Here is an 11413-nt window from a genome sequence, read left to right as displayed (position 1 = left end):
GTACAAATCGGGATACCATGATCCCTTCATTGATGAATATGTTCTTGTCACGAATATGAATTTAATTTGACACTGGAAATTACAAAGTCACGAGTACGAATTTAATTTGCCACTGTACCAGTTTATAAACAGCCTTCCAACATCATCATCATTATTTTTTTTTTTAACTATTTTTGAAACATAAAACGAAATTGTATATTAAAGATATGCAGAGTACATGATAATCGCTCGCTATCCATTTAAACACTCTCAGTGTTTATAGTACTTGTCTTTGTTAACGTTGCTGGTAATATTTCATCTGAAACATAAACAAAAGATGTTAAAAGTATTTGATACAATGAACAGGTTCACTTGAATGACCAAAATGCAGTTGAAATACAACAATGTGTGTAATTAGCATACCTAAGTTAATGAAAATAAGTGAAACACTGTAAAGGTATGCGATCTTTAAGAAGTGCTTATCTTCACAGAATCTAATCAGATGATTAGACAGAGACGATCAGATTTCTCAACACATAGGTGTATTCTTATCTTGTGATTAATTCATCTGATGCTGAATTCATTATATGTGGTTTTAATAAGACATTAATTGTGCATGAAATTGAAAGTGTAATATAACACTAGATGACGTCGTTCCGAAGATATCACTAAAATGACCGAGGAGAACTAATTTAGTGACCCTTTAGAAACAATGGATCTATTAAGTAATATGTGTTAAGTAATTTGAAAGGATCATCATAATCGAGGTGCTTTAACCTCTGATCGTGACGTATTTCCTCGTGGTCAATTTTCTACTTGAAACTTGAAACTCGGTTGCTTCTGTTATGATACTTTCCTGTGTTAAATTAATATAATTCAATAACATACATACACTCAGTGAACTAAAACGTCTTTGATACAGGATAAATATGGACGTTTACGCTAAAATCTTAAGCATTGTATTCCTTGGAATTGTTAACATACGGGCACAGTCCGTGGAAACATCCCATTCTGGACTAACAAGCTTCCAACAGCTTGACAGGACTGTGGTAGATTCTGTGTTAAAAATCGTCGACGATAAGTTTGATTCTCTTAGTGAACGGATATCATCTTTAGAAAGGTCAGTTAACGGATTGCAGTATTATAATGTAAGACAATTCAAAATAGTCAATTCAAATCTAAATTCTGTCAACAAAGTATTACAAGCAATGAATTCGCAAGTGGGATTGATGGATGTCGAAAACAAAGGTGTAAAGATATCTGTAGATTTGATGAAGCAAGATTTAAAAGCAGTTGAGAAAACCAATAATTTGATGTTTGATGCCATGGAACAAAACTTTAATTATCTAAATAAAGGATTCACAGAGAAACTGGAAAGCCTTCAAAGTATGGTTTCTGTGATTAATCGTTCCTCTGATGAAATAGCACAGAAAATGCAAGACGGACTACCGCGTAATATTATACAAGAAGTAAGAGAACCTAACTGCTCAAACATTCTTGAAAAGTTTGAAGAAAAGGTCGATATTGTGATGAATAACACTCTAAGTAGCTTAAAGTACATGCAAGATGAATCTACAAATAAAAAAACCTTACAGGTCATGAATGGGTTGACTGAAACTTTGAAAAGCTTGAATGATGATGTTAAAAGAACAATGTCTTACTACTATCATACTGGTGATTTGGTTGAGAGGATCGTTGGTGCCACGGAAACAGTTGCCGAAGATCAAACAAGTATTCGCGACGATCTACGGGAATTTCTGGAGAAGCAGACTAATATAACGAACTGTAGCCACCAATATAAAGCTGTACCGACCTCAACCAATCCTCCTACAGTGTTTAATCACAGACTGTCAGAACAAGTGTCCAAATGTGAAATTCCTGTACATGCTATTACTGAATTTAAACAAGTATTAAAAAATGGATCACAATTAGTGGAACTGGTTACAGATTTGGCCCAAACTAGTCAGATTTCTCTGAAAACAACCGTTGTTGAACTTCTGAAAGAGGTTCATCGTTTAAAGGAAAGTCAGAAAACCGATACCAATCACCAAAGCCCACCGACCGTCAATGGATTTATTGAGTATGACTTTGAGTTGTTGTTAAATGCTACAAAGGGAGTATTACAGATGATAGAGGCGGTGGCGTCTAACACGCGGTGGATTCCTTACATCTTTCATAATTTACAATTTGTAGAAGTGCAAGTTAATCATACATTAGCCAATTCTGTGAACATACAGGGTGTTCTAGACGGTCTCGGTGACTTTAAAGGCAGCGGTAATTCAGGAATGGAGAAATTCGTTGCAGTTGAAAACTTCACCAGAATGTTTAACTACATCTATCAGTCAGCTACCAAGCTCGAACGTTTGACCCCGCCATTGACCCGATTATTAGGAGAGCCAGGTATCTATTTATTAACTTGGTCATCAGTGTATATTAGTTTTCTCTTTAATAAAAATCGACTGAGTGTTTTGATGATAAAAATGTAAGCAAGTATAATGTCTATAGTCCTAACTTCAACATGAGCAAAACACATACTGCGTTGCAGGCTTTGAAAGGCACAAAAGACATAAAAAATGTTTGATATTCTGAGTAAATAACAAAAAAAAAAAAAAACCCAACTGATTGATGTATACAAAAAAACAAACAAACAAAAAAAAAAAACAAACGAAAAACAAATCAATCTAATTTTGATGTATATAAATATATACATGATATACTTATCCTGTATCCAAGCTTTTCTTATATTAATACAAGGCATGTTAGCAAAGCATGGACGCAGGAGTCTGGATCTATATGTATATCAATCAGATTTAAAACAAACATGATAAAAAGTGACCAAAGACAACCCCCGAATCACAGGGTCCTGAATTGAGACATGCTCTTATCGAATGTGTGGTGTTGTCCATGTTAAACTCAGTTGAAAAAGGTCAGTCGGATAGACTTGAAGCACAAACAAAAATTAGAATATAAACATAAAAACGAAATTATAAGCCATTTCTGCTAAACACATGACAAATGCTTTAAAAAATTGATAATTGGTTTCATCATACTGTAAATCACATACCATCAAACGGTACCTTTGGCCTTTTCAATTAACATTGACCTTAACCTTTAAAAATGTTTAATTTCATGATTTGTTAATTTTGTAATAATGATGATATTGTGCCTCATATATTTTTCAAATCCTGTATGTCGCATACAGTGTAAAGCCCTACAGCATTGAAAGTGAGTGTGTTGACTAGACCAGTGGGCGGTACGATGTGACAGCCAGTCTGGAACTGCAACTGGAGTATGACAATGCCAATTGTAACTACTAGACAAAGTGCAGACTTATATGCCACATATAAACAAACCAAAAAGACAAATCGTATATATTCCTTAAGTATCGTCTTTTGTTTTGGTGACTATATGTTGACCTCCACATTTCAGTTTGGTTTACTTATATGTGGCAACGGGTTGCTGTCTTAGCTTAGCTAAGTATTTGTAACTGTTATTGCCATACTCCGGTTCAGTGCAGTTCCAGACTTACTATAATATCGTACCGGCAACTATTGTGAAACACGTGATATTATCATACCCATCGATACAAGATAAATTTGTAAGAGATCATGGTCATTAAAAAATTATGTTAGATTTGTAGTGTATATTGGTGCAGAATATAATAACTGAGTTATCGAATTTTCTTGTTTTGCAGAACCTTTTATTGTTTTAAACGGAGGAGCCAGAGACAACGAAGGGCGCGTAGAAATTTACAAGAAGGGCAAATGGGGAACTCTTTGTGGGAGGTTCGGCCACATTGAGGCAGCCTATATTTGTCGCCACCTTGGATACATGGGAGGAAATTCGGCGGGAAATGGTCACTTCGGTAGCGGAAGTGGAATGTTCTGGAAAATGAATGTTAGCTGTCTATATACAAGACAATGTGATATTGTAAATCCAATCATCCATTCTGAGCACTGTGACCACAAGCAAGACTTCGCAGTCATCTGTGGTAAGTAACTTATAATTAAAGAGAAACACAGGAACAACTGGTTGTATTATGGGAACATGTATACTACTTTTATAATACATGCAGGATGAAAACAGTTTGTTCTTGTTTGATTGTTGTTTTGTAGCCTCAAATGAGGTGTATTTTTTTCGAGTAAAGCGTAGATTGGATATAATATGTAAATATATTTATCGTCCGACGCTTTTATACGACCGCAAAAATTGAAATTTTTTTGGTCGTATATTGGTATCACGTTGGCGGCGACGTCGTCGTCGTCGTCGTCGTCCGAAGACATTTGGTTTTCGCACTCTAACTTTAGTAAAAGTAAATAGAAATCTATGAAATTTAAACACAAGGTTTATGACCATAAAAGGAAGGTTTGGATTGATTTTGGGTGTTTTAGTCCCAACAGTTTAGGAATTAGGGGCCACATAGGGCCCAAATAAGCATTTTTCTTGGTTTTCGCACAATAACTGGTAAAAGTAAACAGAAATCTATGAAATTTTAACATACGGTCTCTGACCACCAAAGGAAGGGGTATCGGGATGGTTCGCCCTGATTACATGTTCGCCCTTGGTTCGTTCGCACTGAGTTTGTTCGCCCTGGTAATCCGTTCGCCCTGGGTTCGTTCGCCCTGACGGACCCGGATTCAAAGGAAGGTTGGGATTGATTTTGGGTGTTTTAGTCCCAACAGTTTAGGAATGAGGGGCCAAAAACAGGTCCCAATTAAGCATTTTTCTTGGTTTTTGTACAATAACTTTAGTTTAAGCTAATAGAAATCTATGACATTTAACACAAGGTTTATGACCACAAAAGGAAGGTTTGGATTGATTTTGGGAGTTTTGGTCCCAACGAATTAGGGGGCAAAAGGGACCAAAATTAAACTTTGTTTGATTTCATCAAAAAATGAATTATTGGAATTCTTTGATATGCCAAATCTAACCGTGTACTCAGATTCTTAATTTTTGGTCCTGTTTTCAAATTGGTCTACATTGAGGTCCAAAGGGTCCAAAATTAAACTAAGCTTGATTTTAACAAAAATTGAATTATTGGGGTTCTTTGATATGCTGAATCTAAACATGTACTTAGATTTTTGATTATGGGCCCAGTTTTGAAGTTGGTCCAAATCGGGGTCCAAAAGTATTATATTAATTAAGTATTGTGCAATAGCAAGATATTTTCAATAGCACAGTATTGCGCAATAGCAAGAAATCTTCAATTGCACCGTATTGTGTAATAGCAAGAATCTTTAATTGCACAGTATTGCACAATAGCAAGAAATATCTAATTGCACAGTATTGCGCAATAGCAAGAAATCTTCAATTGCACCGTATTGTGTAATAGCAAGAAATCTTCAATTGCACAATAGCAAGAAATATCTAATTGCACAATATTGGGCAATAGCAAGAGATTTTCAATTGCACAGTTGTTATACGACTGCAAAAATTGAAAAATTTTTGGTCTTATATTGGTATCACGTTGGCGTCGTCGTCGTTCGTAGTTGTCGTCGGCATCGGCGTCCGAAGACTTTTGGTTTTCGCACTATAACTTAAGTATAAGTAAATAGAAATCTATGAAATTAAACACAAGGTTTATGACCACTAAAGGAAGGTTGGGATTGATTTTGGGAGTTTTGGTCCCAACAGTTTAGGAATTGGGGGCCAAAAAAGGGCCCAAATAAGCATTATTCTTGGTTTTCGCACAATAACTTTAGTATAAGTAAATAGAAATCAATGAAATTTAAACACAATGTTTATGAACACAAAAGAAAGGTTGGGATTGATTTTGAGAGTTGAGGTCCCAACAGTTTAGGAATAAGGGGCCCAAAGGGTTCAAAATTAAACTTTGTTTGAATTCATCAAAAATTGAATAATTGGGGTTCTTTGATAGGCCGCATCTAACTGTGCATGTAGATTCTTAATTTTTGGTCCCATTTTCAAATTGGTCTACATTAAGGTCCAAAGGGTCCAAAATTAAACTAAGTTTGATTTTAACAAAAATTGAATTCTTTTGGTTCTTTGATATGCTGAATCTAAACATGTATCTAGATTTTTAATTATGGGCCCAGTTTTCAAGTTGGTCCAAATCGTGGTCCAAAATTAAACTTTGTTTGATTTCAACAAAAATTGAATCCTTGGGGTTCTTTGATATGCTGAATCTAAACATGTACTTTAAATTTTTTTTATGGGCCCAGTTTTCAAGTTGGTCTAAATTGCGGTCCAAAATTAAACTTTGTTTGATTTCAACAAAAATTGTATATATGGGGTTCTTTGATATATGCTTAATCTAACCATGTATTTAGATTTTTGATGTTCGAGCCCCGTTATCAGATTGGTCCATATTGAGGTCTAAAGGGTCTAAAATTGAATTTTATTTGATTTCATCAAAAATTGAATTCTTGGGGTTCTTTGATATGCTGAATCTAACCATGTATTTCGATTTTGGATATTGGACCATAATAGTTAATGTCCAATTTAAAATTTAAAGTTTTAAGTTTAAGTTCTTAGACCACATTCATTATGTGTCAGAAACCTGTGTTGTGTCAACTATGTAATCACAATCCAAATTCAGAGCTCTGTATCAAGCTTGAATGTTGTGTCCATACTTGCCCCAATGTACAGGGTTCGAACTCTGCGGTCGTATAAAGCTGCACCCTGCGGAGCATCTGGATATGAAATATTCTTTGAAAATTGGAGTTATCTTTCTTTGTCCAGAATAGTAGTTGAATCAACTTAAATCATTGTTTTATACAATATACAATGTATTTTCACTTTTACTACCAACAAATAAATTAAAACAATCTTTACCATTCAGTGATTACAAGCACTTTTTTTACATTTTAATATTTTATGATGTATTTTTAAAATGAGTAGTTATTGATGCAAACTCCATTAGAAGTTTGAATTGAGATCAGTTTTGGAATAAGGGAAAGGGCGGTGTGAAAAAAAGGGGGTCAATTTTTTCATTTCAGATTTCATAAATAAAAAGAAAATTTCTTCAAACATTTTTTTTAGAGGATAATATTCAACAGCATAGCGAATTCCTCAAAGGCAAAAAGAAAATTTCAGTTCATTAGACCACATGCATTCTGTGTCAGAAACCTATGCTGTGTCAACTTTTTAATCACAATCCAAATTTAGAGCTGAATCCAGCTTGAATGTTGTGTCCATACTTGCCCCAACCGTTCAGGGTTCAACCTCTGCGGTCGTATAAAGCTGCGCCCTGCGGAGCATCTGTGACATATGATAAAAATCTGATTTTTCATATCAGATGTATTATGAGCCCTCGGTCAATATTACCCCTTGGGTTGTCGGCTTTCGGGCTAATAATACATCGGATATGAAAAATGTCATGTAATAATCTGTTAATATTGTCCAGTCTCGCTCGGTAGTGTCGTGTCGTATTTTCAATCTTGTATTGGCGTTCCTGGACTCCAGTCATGGTCAGTACTAGTCTGACGTAGTTTACAAATATTACTTGGACCAAAATCCTATAAGTTATTTTGACTGAAAAATTAACAAAACCAAAGACAAACATATGCAATACCAGATTAATTAATCAGTTGTGTATGAAAATGTAGTATTCGTGTTAGGTTACCAGGTCTTATACATTAATTTAACTCTAAAGGGGTAAGTTTTGATAAGAAAATTATTTGTTTGTTTTGCAATACAATGTATATTAAAAAGAAAATATTTCGCAATCTTCGTGTTTAAACACCAGTGTATGTTTTGGTAGACCTTTGAATAAATGAGTCTAAGACCATCACACTGCAATTAATAAATGGAAATGAAATAGTGGTCGTGTAAGTTATATATTTTGATTAAATGTAGTCCTTGTTGGGGTGTGGTATTTCTTTTTTGTAATACAATATGCCGCAGCATCTCATTGACGTATCCTGGAAACCCGTTCATTCACTCAAAATAGTCGAAATACCGTAGTGTAAAGTTTTCACTTATAACACAGTAATAGAAAATTTTATTTATCAAAACTGAATTCGATAATTGTATGATAATTCTACATCCAATATATTGCGCAAAACATAATGTAATATAAGTCTTCAACTTGGGTTTAAATAAGAACTGTGTATCTTTATAAGTCAAATTTATCTCTTGTCATTGATATAACGAATGAATAAAAAGTTATCGTAAATGAGACAACCAATTGGCCAACAGCACACAACACCAAACTACCGTTATCCTTGGCTTCGACTTGTGAGTTTCGATATTGTGAAGTTCTCTAAATCGCTAAGAGTCTAGATGCCAATGTTTTACAAATTATTTTGCAATTTTTTCTTTTATTTTAATTTTAGACCACATGGTTCGATTAAGAGTAGACGATGAATCCAATAGCAGAAACACTGGTTATCTAGAAATTCATCACATGGATCAATGGTCACGGGTTTGTTCAACTAACTGGTCAGCGGAAAACTCGCGAGTTGTTTGTAGGCAGTTAGGATATGAAGATGGTGTTCTATCCTCTCCCAGTGATGAACATGTACTGACCACAGAGGTTGTTGCTGTTATGAACAAAGTGAATTGTACAGGAACTGAAATCAGATTGGACGAATGTAAATACGGCGGTTGGTCTCCTAATCTATGTCCGTCAAAATCATTTGTTCATTTGACTTGCTCTTGAGAACAGTATTATAAGAACGAACTAAGAAAATCATTTTAATAATCCGAGTCTTATTTAGAGAAACGTACACATTGGTTGGTAGCGGACATTACTGTGTTCTAACAGGTTGTTGTTTAGATATATCTACATGCACTATAGTGTGAAAGCTTTCATCTTCATTTCATCTGGCACCAGTCGTACGAACTATTTCCCGCCCTTTCCCACAAATTGAAAAAAATTGTCATCTATAAATAGATAAATCGTCTTTTAGTTTCTTGTATGATCTTGTCAAATGTTTGGCTACTATCTATTTCTTAATATCCAGAAAATAACCATATCAATCAGAAACATTTGTATCAATGTATAATTTATACAGTACATATACAGGGGCGGATTCAGGATTATGGAAAGGGAGGCGAAATTTTGAAAGAATGCCGAGCGGAGCGATGCGAAAAAATTTTGGGACCTTTTTCGGGCTAAAAACATAAAATAAGTGTAATATGCACTTTTCAAACGGTTACTGGCGTGGGGCATGTATATTTTGAAGTTGCTGTAAAGTGTATGGGTTGGATATTTTCGATGCTGTATTCTCTCTATTAATTGTCTATCATAAAATGATAGTATGGATCCAAAGCTATGAACTGATAAATTTGATGTGGGACTTGTCAATAGTTAAGTTATCATAACTTCACAGATTTCTTGTTGTAAACAAGATATACGCCGGGGTATTCAATGAAAATTACAATACGGCCGGCACAAGTTAAAAAAGACAAGCAAGCAATTTCTTATCCAAATGTTTTGTTGATATGTCTCCCCAACAACATTAAGTGAAGTGAGGGGTTCCAAATCAACCAAAGGCTAAGAATGAGTCTGAAATGACAACGAATTTATGAATGACGGTCGACAAATGGAGACATAAAGGCCACACCCATCAGACAGGTTGCAGTCTGGTCTTGGAAAAAGTATTTAATATATCAGTTCGGCGAAACAGACATTCCGTTCAGACATGCAAACCCCTGCCACCAAAAAAATGCCCGTTTTTATTCATCATGTTCATTTCATGCTAAATAATTCTGTTGGAAATTTTTGTTTCTAATATCAAGAACAGTGGACATGATTATTGTTGTCAATCCAGATACAGCCAGAATTTTTTGTTTAAGCAACAGTCAAAGTTATTTTTTTTTTCTCTCAAATATCTCAGACTTTCGTCAAATCAAATGGTTCGTACCTTAGACTTTAAATATATCTAGAGCTTATACTGACTGGGGATCATTATTCAGCTATGTTATTTTAAAATTGGCTGGGGAGTTTGGGGTAAAACATGTTTTCGTAGGTAAATAATATTGCCGTGGAACTTTTTTTCATGTGAGTGTAATAGTCTATAGATTGTTTGGTGGGATAGTGAAATAGAAGTTAATACGTTCTTGAACAATCCTATATCGCTTTGAAGGTGTCATGATTGTCATCCTCAGCCTAAGCAATGTGTTACTGTAATTTGAATTTCAAAATGACTAAGCGACGTTATTTTCGACGCACTGCATGTTCAACTCCACTATAGAGAATGACATGACTTTGACAATCAATAAATTCCAGCGAAAAATATCTTTATAAGTAAAGAATTGTCGCATAAAAATTAAATTCTAGAGTACACTGGAAATTGCAAAGTTCACAAAGTCTAGTCTGATTAATCATTTTACCAAAAAAAAAAAAAAAAAAAAAGCCCGAGCAAAAAGGGGGTGTACGCCCTCTACGCCCCCTCTGGATCCGCCACAGCATGTATGTTTCATTCGAATCCATTATTTTGACTGAAGCCCTCCATGCAATTTTATATTTTATTTGCATATAAAATACAACAGCTATGACTGCACTTCACTGTGGCGGCGGCGCCCGCCCGCCCGTGCTCTCTGTGACAATGTTACTAATTCATTGAAAAACAAACGGAAATTTTGTATATTTTCAGGGTTATAGCATACAAATGTAATAAGAATTGAATGCTTCTTCATATATTTTTTGTACGTTTGATCGTTTTTGAAAGAACATCCTATTATCTTAAAATAAAACCAGTTTCAGTTAAAGTTTCAGGTGATTGGTAGAGACATACACTATTGGTTATTGTCTTAAATCTACGTCGAGGACGGTGACAGGTCATTACCAGAATGTCGGAAGCAATAGTGCTTGGGGACGTTTAGGAACATAAACCGTAACAAACAAAATGATATTAATTTAACCATTGTAAACAGATACTTAGATACATTATATGCATGTTTTTGTTGTAAACAATGGGTCAACAATATTTGGTCGACAAATATGTGTTATTTGACTTGACTGCAGTGGCAAATATTACTTACATATGCAGGACAAGAACAAAGTAACAATTGATTCACTAGGTAGGTCCTGTAATATAGGGTTCTACTGGCATGACGAGTCTGGAATTGATGTCTTTTACAACAATCACTGAAACTCAGGTCAGATAAATAATAGCACTTTAAAACATACAAAAAAAAACAAAAAAAAAACTGAACAATGACCAATGAACCATGAAAATAAGGTCAAGGACAGATGATAACTGACAGACAGACATGTAAACCTTACAACCCTTCCATATACCAGATATGGTTGTTGGCCTATATTGCTTCAAAAACCGACCAAACCAAGTAACATTAACATTGGTCACTGATTCATAAAATGAAGTCGAGGTCAGGTGTATCCTGGCTGACGGACATGTAGACGTTGCAAGGAACCCAATATATACCAAATATGATTATCCTATTACTAATAATAAGTGAGAAATTCACATGACTGAAAAACTCATTTTTTATAATCAGTCGTTGA

General features: G+C 34.7%; 1 protein-coding gene across 1 annotated transcript; it reads left to right on the top strand.

Moving 5' to 3' along the window:
* The first annotated feature begins 341 nt into the window (after nucleotides 1-341).
* On the top strand, nucleotides 342-8846 carry LOC143065268 (uncharacterized). Its single transcript, XM_076238734.1, has 3 exons — nucleotides 342-2379; nucleotides 3674-3970; nucleotides 8277-8846. Exons 1-3 carry the CDS (start codon nucleotides 909-911, stop codon nucleotides 8600-8602), a joined length of 2094 nt encoding a protein of 697 aa, XP_076094849.1. The 5' UTR covers nucleotides 342-908; the 3' UTR covers nucleotides 8603-8846.
* The last annotated feature ends 2567 nt before the right edge of the window (nucleotides 8847-11413 follow it).

Source organism: Mytilus galloprovincialis, chromosome 2 (assembly GCF_965363235.1).
Source record: "Mytilus galloprovincialis chromosome 2, xbMytGall1.hap1.1, whole genome shotgun sequence".
NCBI classification, from domain to species: domain Eukaryota; kingdom Metazoa; phylum Mollusca; class Bivalvia; order Mytilida; family Mytilidae; genus Mytilus; species Mytilus galloprovincialis.
This window is presented reverse-complemented; position numbering and strand designations above follow the sequence as displayed.

What these genes read in the sequence shown, in the direction of transcription:
- LOC143065268 (XM_076238734.1), top strand. Translation starts at nt 909, where the DNA reads ATGGACGTTTACGCTAAAATCTTAAGCATTGTATTCCTTGGAATTGTT. An exon ending in CCGATTATTAGGAGAGCCAG is followed by an intron (nt 2,380 to 3,673) that starts GTATCTATTTAT and finishes CTTGTTTTGCAG; the next exon opens with AACCTTTTATTGTTTTAAAC. An exon ending in AGACTTCGCAGTCATCTGTG is followed by an intron (nt 3,971 to 8,276) that starts GTAAGTAACTTA and finishes TTTTAATTTTAG; the next exon opens with ACCACATGGTTCGATTAAGA.